Source organism: Gasterosteus aculeatus, chromosome 9 (genome assembly GCF_964276395.1).
Source record: "Gasterosteus aculeatus chromosome 9, fGasAcu3.hap1.1, whole genome shotgun sequence".
Taxonomy (NCBI): Eukaryota; Metazoa; Chordata; class Actinopteri; order Perciformes; family Gasterosteidae; genus Gasterosteus; species Gasterosteus aculeatus.
This window is the reverse complement of record NC_135696.1, coordinates 5,731,473-5,750,568: the sequence shown is the minus strand read 5'-3', so window position 1 is coordinate 5,750,568 and position 19,096 is coordinate 5,731,473. Positions and strand designations below refer to the sequence as shown.

The 19,096-nt window shown below is 44.0% G+C and overlaps 1 protein-coding gene across 4 annotated transcripts; it reads right to left on the bottom strand.

Moving 5' to 3' along the window:
* Window positions 1–102: 102 nt before the first annotated feature.
* Window positions 103–18,034, bottom strand: pik3r5 (phosphoinositide-3-kinase, regulatory subunit 5). Of its 4 annotated transcripts, none has more exons than XM_040186437.2 (19): window positions 17,668–17,804; window positions 16,352–16,389; window positions 11,269–11,384; window positions 8,673–8,788; window positions 8,508–8,576; window positions 7,605–7,743; window positions 6,485–6,554; window positions 5,863–6,037; window positions 5,340–5,505; window positions 5,185–5,253; window positions 4,098–4,996; window positions 3,850–3,975; window positions 3,637–3,768; window positions 3,468–3,561; window positions 3,007–3,083; window positions 2,602–2,695; window positions 2,234–2,316; window positions 1,743–1,858; window positions 103–1,387 (listed from the first exon to the last, which is right to left on the bottom strand). In XM_040186437.2, exons 3-19 carry the CDS (start codon window positions 11,366–11,368, stop codon window positions 1,237–1,239), a joined length of 2,676 nt encoding a protein of 891 aa, XP_040042371.2. In that variant the 5' UTR covers window positions 11,369–11,384; window positions 16,352–16,389; window positions 17,668–17,804; the 3' UTR covers window positions 103–1,236. The 4 variants fall into 4 exon arrangements, with proteins under 4 accessions (XP_040042371.2, XP_077936394.1, XP_040042369.2 ...); XM_078080268.1 differs by lacking the exon at window positions 17,668–17,804 and adding an exon at window positions 16,465–16,654; XM_040186435.2 differs by lacking the exon at window positions 16,352–16,389 and having other exon boundaries at window positions 17,668–18,034.
* Between the last annotated feature and the right edge of the window lie 1,062 nt (window positions 18,035–19,096).

Below are 19,096 nucleotides of genomic sequence, written 5' to 3'. Positions count from 1 at the left end.
GCGTCGCTAACCAATCAGAGAACGGATACAGCCCGACCTTATTTACATAGAAAAGTAGCTAGAGAGATAGGATCCCTTTTGGAAGTAAAGCAAATATCAGAATGAGGATCAAATACGTACATTTTTAATAGATATTTGTGCCCATTTCATAGGTGATCAACACAGTGTTATACATGGATTTGCAATAGCGCCGACAGAGAAGGCATGTCATGTATGTGAACATAAAGTACCTAATTCAATAATCCAATGTTTAAGTGCTCCAATTCGATACAAGATATTCACCTGCAGTGCTATAATTTCATTCTTGGTCAGGTGATCAGGGTATTGTCCCTTTACAGCAACACAAACATTTTATGTACATATATCAAATGCCAAACATTATCCAAAGTGCAACGAATCAGTTTTTTTATAAAGGTATTTTTTTAGCACCACACTATCAAATTAATATTTTCCATCTGTGCCCCTGATAAAATTAAAGTTAGCTGAGAGAGCTAAAATATTGTTTATACATAAATTACATTTATTACAGTTATTAAAGTAAGACCTATTTATTAAAGTTTATTAAAGTAATCTGTACTTCAACTTAACGTTTTTGGAGTGTCAAGACATCCCCCTGCTGGTCACATTTAAAACTCCAGTTAACAGTTAACAGTTACTCCTCAGGAGAAATGTTATCAATACATTCCCTTTTATGCCAGACATAAAGCATGCAATATATTATTTTACAAACATATTATTTACATATCGTGTAAGTCCATAGTGTCCATTCTCAGATACAGTCACACAGGGAATAGCCCCCAATGGAGCCATCATATAGTCCAGTCTGATCAGCAGATGTATTATTGCCCCGGTCCTCCGTGTCCATGTCGGCGAGCCCAGAATCACCAACGACGATGTGTCCTGTTCAACATGACATCTCCCGGTAGGCCCGCCCTCTTTGACCAAATTAAATTCTGATGTTACTGCGGGGCATGTGTAGTCATTTCTCCACCACCAAGAAAACAGGAAGCGAGACTCATAGAATGTAATCAACAGTTTCCCTAACAACAGTTAATGATTTCTTTGCACAGCGAAAGCTGGCCTCTGCGTCATCCTATTTCTCTGTGGCTCTTTGGTTTGTATTTGCGTTGACCGCGACAGGCTACAGACTGACACTGACTGATGCACTACAGCATCAGTCAGCATCAGAACATTTCCTTTCGAACCATCTGGTATTCCATCCAGCAGTGGGCAATTTCAGGGAAGAGCCCCACTAAAAGTGACTATGGGCAGGCAGAGGAGGGAGCAGAAGGTGGGGTTGAGCGGCTGGATTTGGGCCGAGCTGGGGGCCTTTCTCAGCCTCCAGTCGGCGCAGCCGTCAGGCTTGTAGCAGACCGATATGTCACATCTATATTGGGCAGAGAGAGACGCATGTTTTACATGAATCACAGCACGCGATGGTGTAAGTACGTGTGTGTGTGTGTGTGTGTGTTTCTATACAAGTGAGGAAATTGTGTGTGGCTGCAGTGGAAGCAGCTAAGATGAGCAGTTGCAATAATAACAAAAGAAAATGATTTAAGCAAGAGGACGTTAAAAGATCAGAGGAGCTACGCTGTCACCGCATTACAGTAACTAAGATGAAATAGTTGTGGTGTGCCACTGTGTATGTCAACATCAAAACAAAGTGTTTAGGACAGTTCTCATTGTGTGTGTGTGTGTGTGTGTGTGTGTGTGTGTGTGTGTGTGTGTGTGTGTGTACAGACCTGGTGACACGCTGCAGTATTTTTTTCTCATCTTGGTCCAGACACACAGCAAAGGTTGTGTTTCCAGCACCGCTAACCTGCACCTTGTCCACCTTCACCTCTGACACGCTCAGCTGCTACAAAAGGAGAGAGAGCAGAGAGAGAGTTTGTGCTAGAAAATGCTAAATTTTGGGAATATTCTTTCTTGACTGTGCCGGATGTATTTATATGTATAACAATGGACTTAATGTCCATTGTCTGTTGAAGCTTATCGGAGTTGTTTTACTTTTGTTTTTGAAGCAAAATAAAAAAAAACAAGGCTTGCGGCTTGTCGCGCAGTCAAGCTGACAAAATGTTGTTCTCACGATACATAAGATGATAGAATGAAGAGAGAGAGAGAGGAGTTTCAGATGCTCTCAAGAGTGAACACAGGTATTTAAATAGAGAATGTGTGTGGTTTGTTTTTTTTAACCACAGACCATGTCGACAGGCTGATGTCTCGTCGATCTCACCTGGTTGTAGCCCTTCTTGCTTTTGCAGTTCTGTCTCTTCAGCACCTCCGTCATGGTGAGCTGCAGGCACTCCATCTTCGAGTCTGGCGGAGATTGTTTTGATTACACCCTTATATAACTGTCAGGAATTGCTCTATGATTACGTATCAAAATGTCCGTTTCACATTGGACACAAAGCTTTGTTGAAATATGGGCAGTGAGCTTTTCAACCTAAACAGTAATTATTGTTTAACGCAGCTAATGTGCAGCCTCAATAGGTGACAAAACCTAGTGACTTTTAGACACTGACTCATTTCTGGGTTTCAGCCGCGGTTCCTGCGGCACTCTAATCTAGCACAGCTCAAGTGGCTCTAGTGTCGGTAGCGTACCTAGCGCTTCGGGATTCTTGCAGGCTTTGGTTAAGCTCACTGACGTGCAGACTTTGGTCTCTCTCCTCCACTGGCTTCTCCCACTGATCACCGCCTGAATGGGAGAAGGGATCCGATTATTGAAAAAAATATATATGATGCTTATCATCAATAAACAGGGTTGTCTCTAATGCTTCGTGCTGAGGAAAAGGGGAAACGTGCTGGAGACTGTTTGCTGGACGATTTTGATGCATGATTTCCTCTGTGTGGAGAAGTGGCCAAACCATTTCAGGGTCAACGGGAAGAGAAAACCTCCCATGAAACCGAAAGTAGATGAAGGGAGGTTTTGTTCTCTTATTTCTGAGTATCGTTCCTTTTAAGGTGCGAAGACATTTATTTTCACATTGAACAAAATCACTAGCTTACCCTGTTGTACAACAACTCCAACATCAAGGGCACTGCTTCTCGGTCACCGTCGATACCAAAGCGCTTACTGGCAGCACCTACATGCACACATGTGTTAGTGATCCATGTGAGCAGTGCTTCAGTTGCACCGCTTAAAGAACGTATTGCTACGGTACTGTGGAGCAAAAGGATCGTGACAATGCAATGATTGTTTTAAAATGAATCAACGACGAATGGCCTGACGCAGAATGTAATCAGCGGCAATGAGGCACGAAGAGCTTTCTCCGAATTTTTACTTCTGTAAAGGGAAATTTAAAAAGAAAATTTGCAAGAATGGGATTCACAAATGAAACTAGAAAAGTAGAAATGGAATGAATCACAATATTGAAATAACTGATGTTCCGTTACTGTAAATGTACTTCAGCTTGAACCTCCTAAAAACCGATTGAGTGCATTGCTGCCACGGTTGTGATCACACTCACCCATGGCCTTTACGGCGCGAGTTCCCGCCGTGTGACCCAACTCCAGGGAGTGGACGAACACCTCCGTCCTCCTCTCACCACAAGCCAGCGTCAGCTGCAACACCGAGGATTCCACAATCAAGCACTGGACACGAGTTATTTGGTGCATTTGTGAAAGAGTGTGTCTGACCTCGGCCTGATAGAGCTGGATCAGAGCCGGCCGGGCGGCATAGCGGCAGTAGTACAGGACCAAGTCGGCCAGGATGGGCAGACGCTGCTCGTCGGAACCGTCGTATGACTCTGACTCCGTCTTTGATGTTTGCTGCAGAGCAATGCAAAATGAACGTGAGGTTGTTGTTGTTGTTGTTGTTTAGTCAGTGTAAGAGTTAGAATCCCGTTGTACCTGGCAGACGACGTTGGCCGGCAAGTTAAGCAGGGTAAGGGTGTTTCTTTCGTACCAGGGGTCCAACATACCGAGGAGATGGGCAATGTCGTTTGTGCTGTCCGCTACTCCCTTGAGGAGAAGATCCTGCCAAGCAAAAGCAACAATTACAACATTGGCATCATTACGAGTCCTTCTTTCCTCCGCACAGTTAAATACTATGCGGTGTATGTATGTGTGACGCTTGGTTTGAGTGCTGCGCTCCTCACATTAGACAGGGCCGCTCCTTTCTGCGATGCGGTTTGAAGCACGGGGCCGGAAGACCTCCGGCTCCCCGCCGCCGAGTCCCTCTTCACGGGCACGAAGTAGAACTGCAGCTTGAAGGCCCTGCTGAGACGCGGACACGCGCTCTCCTTCCTTCTCAGGCTGTCGTAGGCCCGGGCCACCTTCCCGGCCACGCGATCGGCACCGAACACCACCACCCGCAGGGTGGTGTTCTGAGCGTCCTCGTCGCTGCTGAGAATGGGCCTCCTCCGGAAGCAGACGTGCCTGAGAGTTTGGCTTTGTGGCTGGAGGAAGGGCTCGGGAGAGCGCAGCTTCACCTGCTGCGGAAGAGAGTTGGAGCGCTTCTCCCGCACCACTAAAAGGTCTTTAGACTCGGCGTTTCCCAGGCTCATGGCCCGGGATAGCGAGCGAGGGGACTTGATGAAGAGTCGGTACAAGTGCTGGCTGAGCCGGGCCGAGGCTTTGTTGATGGACTTTGGCGAGCACTTTTCGGCGACGGGCGAGGAGCAGATGTAGTCGTCGGAGTCGTCAAAGTAGTCGCTGTCGCCGCACGAGGCCACGGAGAAGAGGGACGGAGCGTAGGACCCCGAGGCCACGGACAAGGTGGAGAACATGGAGTCTTTGGAGGCGGTGGACAGGGAGGAAATGGTGGAGAAGGTGGAGGCGCGGTGGTTGGCCATGAAGTCATTGGGGATGATGGACATTGAAGGCAAATCCACTCCACGTTCTTCGTATTTGTTTTCGTCGTCCTCCTCTTCTTCGACATCGACCCCGGTCTCCTCGTCCTCCTCCATGTCATCCTCCTCCTCCTCCTCCTCCTCCTCAGCTTGCCCGTTCATGACCGGGTCCTCAGGCTCATGATCCAAAAGGGTGTTCAGAACATCTGCAGGGATTGAAAAAGTCGACAAGTTGACAAGTGAACTGAAAATACAAAAAAAAAAAATTGTCTTATTTGGTTTATCCTTGATGCCGGATTTCCTGGTGCTGACAGAAAGAACACTAGAAGTCCGTCTGTCAAATCAGAAAGATATTCCTGTGTATGAGTCAATAGCATCATGCGGAATACTTTACCAAAGTTATCTGTTTCCCAGTGAAACATGTAGCACTTGGCTGTGGGCAAAGGTAGAGTCTGTAGCATTCCTGAAAGGGACAACACAAGAATAACGGTCTCTACAGTGCGATCCAGTGTCTTTACATCCCCCAGTTAATCAAATCGGCCCACTTACCAGACTTCCTTCCATTGGATGCAGGTATTCTCATCGTCTCCCTCAGCTGCTCGAGTCCCTGGACCACGTGACTGCGGCCCTTCAGAGGGTCACTCATGGCCGCTGCCGTCTCCAACACATCACTCACCGCCGAGAAGATGGACCCCAAATCAGTCACAGTTTTTGCCTGCGAAGAGTTTTTCATGAGATGGCAAGCTAAAAGTATGTGAGTCATAGCGGCATTGCTGTCCTATCTAATTCTGCAAATACCGGTAGCTGCACACTTTCTGATGGTTTATATTGGCCTCTTTAAAACTTAGTAATGCTACACATTTCTTTGGTATGCCTCGTGTTGTAGCGTCATGCCAAGCCCTCTCTCCTTCCCTCTGCATGTTCTTAAAATGTATGTGAAAAGGGGAAATATAGTACTACACTTGCTTCTCTAATTCTCCCCCTTTACACAAAAGGACATTTTAGACAGAAAGCCAAACTCGACATACGATCGAATGGACTTCAGTTCATGATCTCAGTTCTCAGCACGTACCTGCAGGGCTCTGTGGATGCTCTGTAGCGGGTATTTGGTGCCCAGTGTGGACTGGAAGGCGTGCTTGATCAGTTTGATGAAGGTCTCTCTCTGCGAGTGCTGAATCCGACTGAGCTGCTCAGCCACGGAGAGGAAGTCAGCGGGCACCTCGCACGGGTTCATCAGCAGCACCGTCCTGCAAGCGGCACAAGGAGGAAGTCACTGCTAGTGCAGCTACACGTCGGCACGTTCATGTGGTGGTGGCGCACGGCGGTGGCGTGAGTCGAGGTTGATGAAAAGGGACTTTTCGGGTCAGGATGTGCTAACCACTTTATAATCCAGTTCTGTTTTGTGTACAACTTCTTTCTCTTTTGTAATAATAATACCATAATATACTGTGTCAGATCAGTTAAAGCTACTAGGAACTTCTGACCCTTTTAAAACAAGAAAAGAGCACTTGACATAGATCCTTAGGATATGGCCGCATATCAATGAGAAGGTTTTTCACTGTTTTTAACTGTTGAGCACGAGAAATCAAAGAGCATTCATTCTACCACAGATCCTAAATAATGAATACATAGAGCACATTTTGTATATTCTATAGTCGATAGAAAGTACAGTTTGTTTTATTGTGTGGACTAACATGGTCTTGGAGCTGTGGCCGGAGGTGTTAAGGAACTGCTCTTCTCTCACAAGTCTCTGAAAGGAAAGCCCTGTAAGGAAATAAGAAAAATAATCACATTCCTTTTCTGTTCTATTCATGGTTTCTAAAATCGACAACTTGACAAGAACCCAGTGTTATTAGTTAAAAGTTGCAGGCATCACAGCATCATCATGTCAAGCAGCTCATCGTGTCCAGAAGTATTAACCTATAGAAGTATTAAGCTGCTAGTATGGGTTTGAAAGTCAAACATAATTTGACTTTCAAACAAAGTTAATTTTGTGTGCACTAACTTTTTGTGTGTTTTTTTTAATTGGTCGTTTTACTTTTACCCAAATATTTATTAAAGTATTGTACTTCACTAAACATCATAGATAAAAAAGTTATTGAGCCATATAAAGCATAGTTTATATGCATATATCTTAATCGTTTGCATTTTGCTAGATGCAACATATATATATTAACTCTACAATAATGCAATTTATTCTTGGGGTGTAATTCAATTCAAAGAGCAACAGTAACTCACATACATGTAATTACCTTTTTGCTTTTAATCAGGAAACGTATTTAAATTACTAATCTTATTTCCCTTTCAATTAGAAACATTTTAAATTAACTCAAGGGAGTGTCTTAAAAGTCATAAATTAGGTAAAAACCCCTTGGGGCCCTCACAAATCCGTGATGGCTTCAGTCTTCAAAATATCACTTAACATTGTAGTCACAAAATGTAAGATATAGGCACAAATAATTAACCACATTCAACAATTCAAGTACTGCATGCGGTGCCTTCGGAAGGGTCAAAGGTGTTCAAATGGTTTGTTTTGTAAATGTTGAAGTTGGCTTTCAGATAGTACCCCGTTTGACTTAATCCTTAAGTCTTAAAGTCTCCTTGCTGTCACCGATGGTTTTGCCAGCAGTGTTTCTGGCATTAGTGCCACAACATAAATGCAGTTCTGTGACTCGTCAGGAGAGGGAGGGCTGGTACCAGGCTTGCAAGACAAGTGAAGGGCTCCGGAGACCGTGTGCAGAAATAGACACGTACAGTGTCACACAAAACCCACATACAGTGGCAGAGCAAAGCTAGATGTAAATCTATATTTACCTGGGGCCTTCATCTCCAGCTGTAGTGTGCTGAGGAGGTGTTTACACACACTGCAGTACGGCTCGGGCCATGTGAGGAAGCAGCGAAACACCTCAACAGCTTCCTCCAGCAGCTCTGCATCTGGAGGACAGTATGGTGTCTGCAACGGGGCACACGTCAGTTATTGTTCTCCTCACAGCAACGGATAATGGAATAACTCATTATTATAATATCATTTAGATTTATAATTAAACCTGGTGATGTATTATACCTATTTAGCACATCTAAGGTAGATACTGTGCTAAAATGTTGTTTTCTAAATACAAATTAGGTGTTGCTTTTACGACTTTGTCGTAGACTCCTACAGTCTCCTGAAATCTCTCTTAAGTCTTAATTTAAACAATAGACAAAACATTTAAGAACATTTGCATTGCAAAAAAGAATGACCGTAATATAATGTTTTACCCTTTTCATCTTAAGTGTCTCCCTTTTATCACCTGTTATTCTTTTTTGTAATAGTTAGAAAACTCTTCTATTCAATCACTATATTAGTACTTAATTTAACACAGTATAATGTATATAAAGTATAATGTGATGATGATGTGTCAGATAATTTATAAGCTCGGTGTAACAACAATGCATTTCATTGGCCACTGTTTTACTCAATCATGTGTCCCGTCATTGCAACACCTCAACATCAGTAGTTGAAATTGATCTCTGAGATTCTCGGTTCCAACCAAAAATAATTTATTTATAAAAAGTTGCGTTTCGGTGTTTTTCAATTGTGCTTTTGACGCGATAACACCTGAAAAATCTCAGTTTGGTTTGTATTGAGCAACCCACAGAGGTCCCGAGAGGGCACATGCACAACACTGACTGGTACTGAGTGGTGAGGGGAGATGTTTTCACCACATCTGGATGTACCTGAAGCAACGTGGAGGTGAACATGATAGCGAGCGGAGCCACCAGCTCGTACTGACACTGCTCCTGCACCTGAACTCAAGCACATTGAGACAGAAAGACAAAGAGGTTGATCAGGCTAACCATTCGGAAGTTTCAACGCTCCCTCTCTGACCTTTGACCCCTCACCTCTTTGGTCTTCCTTATGATCTGTTGTAAGAGGATGAGGGAGTTGTCCGGGTCCCTCTTCACCAGCTCCTCCAGGCTCCAGCGGTTCATTGACTGACCCGTCGAGCACATCAGCACTGAAAGAAGCACGCGGGGGGACTCGTGTTAAACCGACACATGCTTCAACTCACCACAACGCTTTGGTTGCTTGTCACACTCTAAACTCTCAGGTTCTGGCTTTTTAACGACTTTCATTAAATATAAAAGGGAGCTGAGAGTGAGAGCAGTGCTCCTTGGCCCACGTTAAACCCTTACATCAAGTTTCTGTGAAATCTGGTCATTAGCGGTTTCCTCTGCGGCAGAATGCAATTTCAGTGTCCGCATGCATCTATTAAGACTGTGTGCTTTCAGGGTTGCAGCAAACGTGTCCATCACTAAGGAAACTTAATAAACAGTGGCACATGCGGCAGTGCCACGAGCCTGGGCAGGAAATCCGAAAAGCTATTTGTGTTTCAGCAGACGCACTTCTGATGCTGGGTGCCTTTTTGCTGCACGCTTTTGTTGAGCGCCGAGGGAGTTTTTAGAGCTTTATCTGCATCTGGCCACCACTATGAATATACTTTCTATTTTATGGTGGCTAAATGTGGTTGATGTACACTCTGAAAGCACAAGAAATGTATCACTACATTGCTGATCGGATAGTTTGTTCAACGTTATCTGACCAAAGATATGAAATATGCATAATTATGTATTGCAACCTGTAACTGCGGAGGATACGAAGCATTTCATTCCGGTTTTAAAATCAAACAAATGATAGAATGAAAGTGCATCTAATGCCTGCGTATGCACAGCGCCTTGATTATAAAGTGGGCTTCAGAAATCTTGCTGGCTATGAGACAATACTCAGCTGTCAGAGCAGAGCCGATGTCAGGGGTGTTTTAGGTTTGTTTTTCTCCTGTTGCAAGAAAACAGGTTAAAAGGTATCTTTTCCCCTATGACTTTGATAATAATAAAAAAATTTCAGGACAAAGGGGAAAATGAAGAGGAGTCTGCAACAACAACAAAATAGAGGAAAACTCGACTCACACATCACAACCGGCCCACAGGAAACTTTCTGTTGGAAGCATAAAAAGTGTGAGATGGAAACTAAAACAACAGCACAGTCCCGGGAGCAGAATATCTCAAACCACACCAACTGACTTCTATCAGACTCACACACAAAAACAACAGGCTTCTTGCTCCTCGCGAGCGAGCGCCTTACTTTCCATTTGATCCCTCGGTCTCAACGGCTCCGACTGCACCTCCGAGGAGCTCAGGAAGTAACACATCAGCACTTGTTCGAGGTACGCAGCAATGTTTTCTAAGAAACACGTTGGTTGTTGTGCTTCTCTGCACACGGGAGTCCTATCTTACATCTCCAAACATTGTGTTTGTGCGTTTACTCAAGAGCCCCGCAGGCTTGTTTTGAAGGTGTCAGCGCTGGATACGAAGCTGAAAGTTTCAAATGCTCCTCTTCAGATGAGTATGTTTGGTTATTTGAGTAGTTAAGTTTAGATGAATGTAATCAGACACGCTGTCAACATACAAATCCTCCAAACAGGGGATGGAGTTATGCAGTGAAGAGGAGAACTAAACATGAAAAACAGACTCCGGCTTCAGCTGCCATGTTTAAAATGTAAATGTGTAATTGTGCGCTACTCTATCGGGCACGATTTACATGATGCGGATTCAATCTTCGTGCACCACAGCGTCTCCTGCCCCATGATGCCTCACACTGCGGTCTGGGCCAACCACTTCCTCCCAGCTGTCTATTCACACATCGTCCTCCAGCGCCCCAAAAAACAATCCCTTCGCAATGACCTGACAGCAACAGCAACAGCAGCCGTAGGCCGCACACACGCCGTCCGTCTCTGTCCTCGTGTTAAGAAAGAGAAAACTTACTAGCGTTCTCTCTGCGGAGCACATTTCACATTTAAATGTATGTATATATGTATTCATTCCTAGAAACAGCGAGTCACAGGTTTGACTCAATGAAAGGTCGGTCAGTGAGACGGCTGGACTCTGCTAAGCTGTGCTGTGACAATAAAGATAAAAGCTAATGTTTTGAACCAACAGCTCAGTTCTATTACGTGTCAGAATAAGCTATCCAAAGAGCCGGCACGCACAATATGAGCGCCTCCCGTGAAATACAGCCATCAACAATGTTAATGAATACAACTGTACTCCTCCTGCTCTGACATGACAAAACCTTTGTGGTTAAAGGGCTGATTTTTATCCTATGGAACCGTTTGAAGCATTTCAGGGAATCAATGGACAGAATTTAAATAAAGCATTAATAAGGGTGTTTTCTTTAGTTGATCATCACCTGAAAATAAGAAGTTGTGGCATTAGAATGAGTTGCTTGTATTTATATACTGAGCTGGTCGTTCGCATGGAGCCGGCCGCCAAACAAATGCAGAGCGAAAGTTGTATTTGCTTGCAATGTGCAACCTCACCACTAGGGGCTGCCATCCCTGCACCCTGCAGCCTGCTTCTGTGTGAGGTTCTCCTTTGTAAGTGGATTCTAAAAAGGTTTTAACTGAAAATGAACATTGTTCTTCCAAAGCTGATGTCTCACCGTTCCAGTGCTGTGCTGCTGTGGGGCTTTGTCTCAGCCCGTCCAGACAGCGGTCCAGAGCGTGCTGGATCCTGTCCTCCGTGCATGAGGTGTGCTGCATCTTCTCCGCTCAGGTTCTGTGGAGCGACACGGCACAGAGCCCACATTAGGTAAAACAATATACTACATTTACGTCATGCTTTCGGTGGAATACAGTCTTATGTCCATGTTATGTAATGTCCACATCTTCGTCTCTATTCATGGACACTATGCGCTATCTGGTCAGTTTTTGCATTAAGGCAGATAACCGGATAAGTATGTAAAAAAGTCTAAGCAGACACACGAACCATAACACACTGTGTCCTGCACTTTGCCACAGTAGCGGATATGTCACATCACACATGGTAGGACGCCTGTTCAGCATCAAATCAATGAAAGTTTTATAAAAAGTCTTTCAAATATGAGCCACATTAGTTAACGCGGTCTGTGTTGTATTCAAATGTTAAATAATACAACAAAAAACAGCCACAAAGCTCACAAAGGAAGAGCGATCAAAACTCTGATCGAACTCTGGTAGCTTAAGAAACAAAACAGAGAGCTAACAGCAATGTGTAGGCACAAACCCAAGCGCACACATTTAACCGCATGGCTTTAACGTATGACGGGTAAGAAAGAAGAAACCCTCCAATGATTTAGGTTTTTAAATCAGTGCCACTCTCAGGAGTTCGGAAAACCCGCTATTGACCAGCGAGAGATGGTGAAAAACAGTTAACTTTATATTTCCAGAATGACTCATCCAAACCGGCTAACCTTCACTTTTATATCTTTCAGTTTAACCGTGCACTTGCCTGTTTATCGTGCATCTGAGAAAAACCCAGGTGTGGCAAGTTGTTTCAGTTCTGTTATCTCATCAGAGGAGTTATGCAAAACGAGACAGCAGGGACGTCCCATCTGTGACTTTAAAAAGGTCTGAGTGACCGATTCATGTTCTCAGGTGATAAACACCCATGTCGACGGCTGTTTAACGACAAAGTCTGAATTGGGTGAGTCTGCGACCCCGTTAGAGCCAAACCAAGTCGACTCAGGTTTCATCAATGAAGGAAAATGTTTCAATCTAAACATGTGGTGAAAACCTACACTGACCACTTCTCCATTAGTAACTACGTCATTGTAAGGTTTTGGAATTCCCCTGAAAAAAGTACAGCTTTACTTGTGGGGGAACAAGCGTGCAGCTGAATCGATCCAACCCAAAGATTAACGTCTGTACAGACGCAGATTGAGGCCAACACAATGTGGTGTACAGTATGACGCCCTGTGCATTGCTGCAGGATTGTTGATCTTAATATGAACACTGGAAACATGAAACAAGGTATAAATGTTATCAGGATAAAGTCAAATCTTGGAAGATGGAAGATCCTGCATGCTCCTTCCTTATGTCCATGCTATATATGTATATATATATAAATAATCAGCCTTACTTCATTTTAGACTTTTGCCATGGGGAACTTCCTAATTTGGGAACAGAACAACTTTACTTCCCCTAAGAAGCTTTTAAGGATTCTCAAAAGAAATTCTCAAAAATGTAATCATGTTGATCTGAGGTTGATGGGAGCCAAATGTGTCACAGACAGAAATGAGCAATGACATCAAGAACCCGATAACCACTTTTAAAACTTTCCCCCATCGACCGACAAATTCCCCATTTGAAATTAAAGCCATAAATAAATGAAGGCTGTTAGATGAATGGTGTTAATAAATGACTTGTTCCTGCACATCCACCTACTACAATAAACAACCCCCACACAATGTGCCATTTAAAAAGGAGGTCAGGTTGAACTTTCTTGTGGGCCATTTACACACTGAATTGACCTGTTAAAAATCCATGTTACTGTGATGTATATGATAATATGGCTTTTCAAATAAATTCCCTTTAAAAAATAAACGAAAGAAAATATACTTTATTGCAATCATTGTGACTGACATTGGAATTGCAATATTCTATGTGATATTAGATTCAATGATCATTTTAAAATAAATTAACTTTACTTAACTTTAGCTTATATTATATACATATTTATTTATTTTCTCCCGACCAATGAGGGCTTTGACACTACGTGTAATCGCTCACACATCTATACCCCGTCATACACCAACCTGCCCAATTATTTATACTCATTCACACAACACGTGTGAACAATGAGTGTTGTTCTTGAGTGTTGTTGCCAAAGACAATGGATCAGTGGAGCCCGGCATCAAATGACCCTGCCCTACCCTATAATTATTCTCATTTCTATTGAAAAAACATACCTTATATAAGTTGAAATAACAGACAGCAATGTGAAACCCAGTTGATTACTGATGCAGTAAGTTTGGCAATTTGTTTTTAAATACTGGAGGCAATATCTTGTTGATATTGAGCGGAAAGTCATATGTTTTTTACTAATGGGATCAATGTTCATTAAAAAAAACATAGATCTGGCTAATACATATGATCAAACCCCTCACAACAGGAATGGCAGCGGACAGTTTGGTATATGTAAGTGCTAAAGTAAAGCTTTTGGGCTTGGAGTGAGAACAAACTAATTTAAAATGAAACAATTCGGCATACTTTTGACAACGCTGGCGAGGAGGTGAAGGATACCACCGTAAATAACTTTCCCAGTTGAACATCGAGACAATTTCCGAATAATATTACAAGATTTTGGAAATGTTGTGTCAAAATATGCAAACGAGCCATTATAAAATGCAAATTTAATTTAGGGGAAATCTACAAATGCAAATAGACAATGTTTATTGAAATGAATATGCAACATCCATGTGTATTCTAGATGTGTTCTTCAGCCTGTGGCGTCTCGACTTCAAATGATTATTCGGAAGACCTATTGAACTGTTGCAAGCGTTACACAAACCATTGTTCATATATTCACACAAGCACGCTAATACGCACATTATGCACACACACACACACACACACACACACACACACAGTGCAAACATCCGACCTCATTAACCCCGGCGGGGGGTGCGGGGCAGGATTTCAGGACTGCAGAGGAATCAAGCTCATTCATCCACCATTACCACTGTTGCCATTCAACAACAATCCCAGGTACACCAAAAGCCCCTTTTTCACCCCCCCCCCGCTCCACACTCCCCAGGGAGGTATTGTGTCTGAGGGTTGTCCCGGGTGGAGGTATAGAGCTCGCGCTGACAGCTCCGGTCATTGTCAGGCTCGGACGGAGTTGGACGAGAGCCCGGCTCAAGAGTGGAAGGAACTAATAAGTCAGAGTCGTGACGACTGCTGCATTCATTCAGGACGGGGTTCAGCGGAGACGCTTAGAGGTGATAAAAGGTGATGAAAAGAGGTTCTTATGGAGGTGGCACGATGCAGTAAAAGTGTTGATCTGATGTTAATCAACTAGTAATTCTGCTGATTCATGCTGCAACAATGAAAACGTTGAGGAAAAACGACATAGCTGGACATAAAATAAGAGCGAGAAATCTAATAGCGCTGCATTTTGTGACTGTTACTCGACCATTTACCCTAATTTGGAATTTTTGACAGAATAAGTCAATTCTGGCCCCAGAGCGAACCCATTTTTGTTTACGCAGTTCTTAATCGTGTGGCAAATGCATGAGTCTGCGTTGTTTCATAAGAGGATGTATGCGGCAGACGAGTCAACAAGGTCACTTCCACTTTTTCATGGGTTGCAACTGGCAACAGTCAGACAATAACAAGCAGCGCTTGTATAGAGGAAGAACAACTAGATCCACACAGGATCAACCCCTCCCTGCTGAGACACAGGGGAAATCCTTCCTTCCTCCTCCTCCTCGTCATCATCAAGGATCATCTGCAGGCAAAACCTGTGTGGTCCCGGCACTGCACCTCCACCTGCGCCCTCCTTTCTCCCTCCATCTCCTCAAGGGCCGCTTCCCATCTGATCCCATTACCAACGGCTTCCTCACAGGAAGACGGCTTCCCTGCTCCGCTGAGGAAGCAGGTGCCTCCCTATTGTTACGGTGTGATCGGACACTCAGATACACTCCCACAGACCCGGGGACCCGGGGATAGTGCTCTAAAGTGTGCACTGTAGACGTGATTCATTTTTTACGATCAATAAGAGTCTTGATATTCACATGCAGTCTTCACCTCGCCCTTTTCTCTCCAGTGACCTCGTGGATGTGAACCCACCTCTCATGGTTTTTAGGAAACAACAGCGGCCCGACTCAAAAGCTCTCCTGTAACTAAGTGTTTCCCTTCGGCGCAAATGGCGGGACGGTGGGAACTCACGCGTCCGAGTGGACCGGTGTGCAGCAACAACCCACTCACACTCACGCTCAGCAGAAACCTTTTGTGTCAGCCAATCACATCACACCATCCTCAGCGGCGTAGCGTTTTCCCAGCTGCCATGGAAGGTTGTGCATGTTGACATTTGCAATTTTTCTTTTTCGGTCACTTGAAGAACGTCTTCTTGCCGTGAGGAATGAATGTCTCAGTATGGATGAACTTTGAAGTTCCACTTTTGTCTGCAGGAAGCTTCAGGAAATAAATCCTATATTTGCTTTGACTGTGAGATGATTTTTCCTTTGTTTTACTTTGGTTCTGTTTGGGGGGGGCTACTTCACCTTATGAGGACAGGGAAGCAGTGGGAGAAAGAGAGAAAGCGAAGGACCTCGAGTACAGAATTGAGCCCTTGATGTAAGTTCCACGAGCTGAAGCTGCGATAAAGGCAATCCAAGAGGATGCTCTGTAACGAACTCCGCATGGTCTTTGCTTCCTCAATAAATCCTGATAATGACGCCATGAAAACCGCCATTAATGCAAATATGAGGTGCTATAATATCAGGTAAGGGCTCGTAACTCCAACCAACAAAGACAACTCTCCTACACCAACAGGCGGAGTGCTTCCTCCTCCCGAATTCTCACGGGTTCTGTGAGCGTTCAAACAAGTGATGAGGAAGCAAGTACCCAGGATCTCAAGAGAAACGCCAAAATACGTCTACATTTGTTTACATGTGATGTGGGTTAAGAGAAATGCAATTTTAAAAAAGGCGCTTAAAGGCCCCACACACATTTTATATTGTGCAACAGGTGAGTTGAGCATACCTTCACACGCATGCACGGTGGTGTTGACCTCAAAGTCCCTGTTGTGACAAACAGGAAGCATCGTTGTGAATTACACGCACAGCGCTAGATATGAACGAAAAAAAACAACTCACTGCGACTGCGTCGCGGGTATAAACAGCAGGCCGACTCTGTTCAATGCGTGTTCACCTGCTACAGCAGTTGCTATTTCTAAACAGGAAAAGAAGATTGAGGTTGTGCAATTTTTCACAATTTCTAAGAAGAATAGAGGATCCGTACCGCTGTCGTCATCTGGCAGCGGAGGAGGCGTATTTAAGGCTTGCGCTGTTTATTTGGTCAAAAAGGATGGTAATGGTTTTTAATAAGAGTAGTAGACCACCACCAAGAGAGAAAGGGTGTGCATTGAACATTGGGCAGTATTTATGTCATGGCTGTAGTGGTGAAGTTTATCCATCTCATACACACCTGCAACTTGAGGCTCGGAGTTGAGTCTGAATCACGAAAAAAAACAAAGCATTTGAGGTCTTGACTTCAAATCCTGCAAAGCCACACTGGCGGAAATTGAACAATCTGATGTGAACTCAAATTGACTTATACTCGTAAAGTGAAAGGACCCTAATCTCAGATCTTTATGCGAGACACCTTTTCGAGCGAAAATGTTCAAGCGGTTGGTTGTTGTATTAAGATGTCATGCTGAGCTCAAGCGTTGGCTCAGCTGAGTTTCAACGGGGTGGAGTCCTCAGAGACCCCTGTCAATCGGAAACCGGTTCATTCCTTGCATCTGGTTACATCGGACACAGATGTCTCCCTTCCACAGAGAACTCGGCTCATGGAATTGTTCCCATTTGCAGATGTAGAATTTTAAAGTAAGACAGCGTCCAGCAGACTGACACGTGCTTCTGCGTGTGTACTTCCTCAGCGTTTATTAAAAGCATGAATCATTTAGAGCTTGTGCAAAAAACAGAAGTTGTGGTAACACAGAGGTGGGGCGGGGGTCTCTCAACACGGCCACAGCCCTGCATTCCCATCAGTGCTGCGGGTGACGGTGCCCATCAGACCCTGCGACAGAACACAAGACCGTCGAGGCTTTCACAGAGCAGAGGAATTAACTTAGAAAACACATGAAGCGTCTGAATCAAATTAAAGTTGACCAACCAGCTAAAAGGACAAAAGTCACCAAGACGTCAGTTGACCGTCGTATTAGATGGATTGAAGCTGAACATTTTGAAAGCCTCCATCCTCAGATACTCGGCACCTCTCTATCTATGTAGATGCAAACACCAGCAGGGAGCCCCTTTGCCCTTCAAAATAAAATGCCCATGCCTCCGTTGGCTTACCTGCGGTTAAGCGTCCGGCATCCAGGTCCTCCGTGTGTGTCTGAATAGTCCGAGGCAACGTGTCTCCGGCTCGGTACCACAGCCATTCATTCACCGCACACGTGAGTGTAACAGGCAAAGCCACATCCTGGGCGAAGCAAGAGTTCTGGTTGTAGATCTCCCCGCTGCTCGGAGGCTCCTGCACTTCACACACACACGCACGCAGACACACACTGCGCCTCACAAACAGGAAGTGGATGAAAGAGGTGCATGTGAGCACAATGAGGGAGGCTGCTGCTGGGTATAGGTGGGAAGTGCAACAGTGTGTGTGTGTGTGTGTGTGTGTTTGAGAGAGGTTGCATGTGGATCATGAGGGGATGTGTGCCCCTAAAAGGAAGTCGTCTGGTTGTCGTGTTGGTTTTTGTGCTATATTTTCTTGACACAATGAACAAAAAGGAGCTTTTGTTTTCTAGGTATTAAAAAGAAAAGCATCAACATTTCCAAACCAACGATGCAAATGAAAAAAGAAGTTAAATCATCGGCTTCCGTTCAAAATAAACAATTGTGAATTGACACTTTTTTTCTGTGTGTGCGTGTGAGGGCAACTCTTACCTTCCTCCTCCTGCTTTGCCTGTCATTTACATTTCATGTATTAGTGCGACTATGAATTCCCCTTCTCTTGAAGTGTGAGAAATGTAGTCATACTGAACGGTGACAGTAAACAGGAACGTTTTTTTTTTCAAGCTGGTTTGGAATACAGCATAATGTGGATGAACAACACTGATTTCAATACTTTAGTCTACAGCATTAGATTTGTATCTATTCTTCAGGACAAGCATAGGTGGATTTTGGAAAAAAATACAAATTATGATGACGAAAGGAGTGGGTTATAAATGAATTTAATGGATGAAATTATTACTTTCCGGTTGTACTAGGATTGATAATCCAAACTGGTCTCCCTGCAATAGCGGCTTGTTGCCAATTGAATAGTCACGAGCTTCATGGCGTCACATGACATCAAAAATTTTGCTGCTTTCAACAGCAAACTCCAGGCGCTGAGGCCTCCCATATATAAGAGGTGAGATCACTGAAAAACGGCTGAATGACAGCAGACCCAACCAAGCAAGAGAAATATAAATAAAATACAGCATGAAATAGAGGAGAAACACACAAGATGGGGAGCAGGTAAACAAAGAACCTGAACCAAGGAACAATGCAAAGAAAAGCCTCAGAGAGACAGAAAGGGGGAAAAAGGGAATCACATCCGTTCCGTTCAGTTCATTTCTGCCCACCGACTTTATTTTTGGTCAGTTGCAAAGATGTCGATTTTGTTAACCAACACGTGTTTTCTCCTGATACTTGCAACAGATCCATTATGTAGCATTTTGGTTTTACTTAAATGTGTTTTAAAAAACCGACGATTGCCCAGAGGTTGTTTTTTTCCAATTCC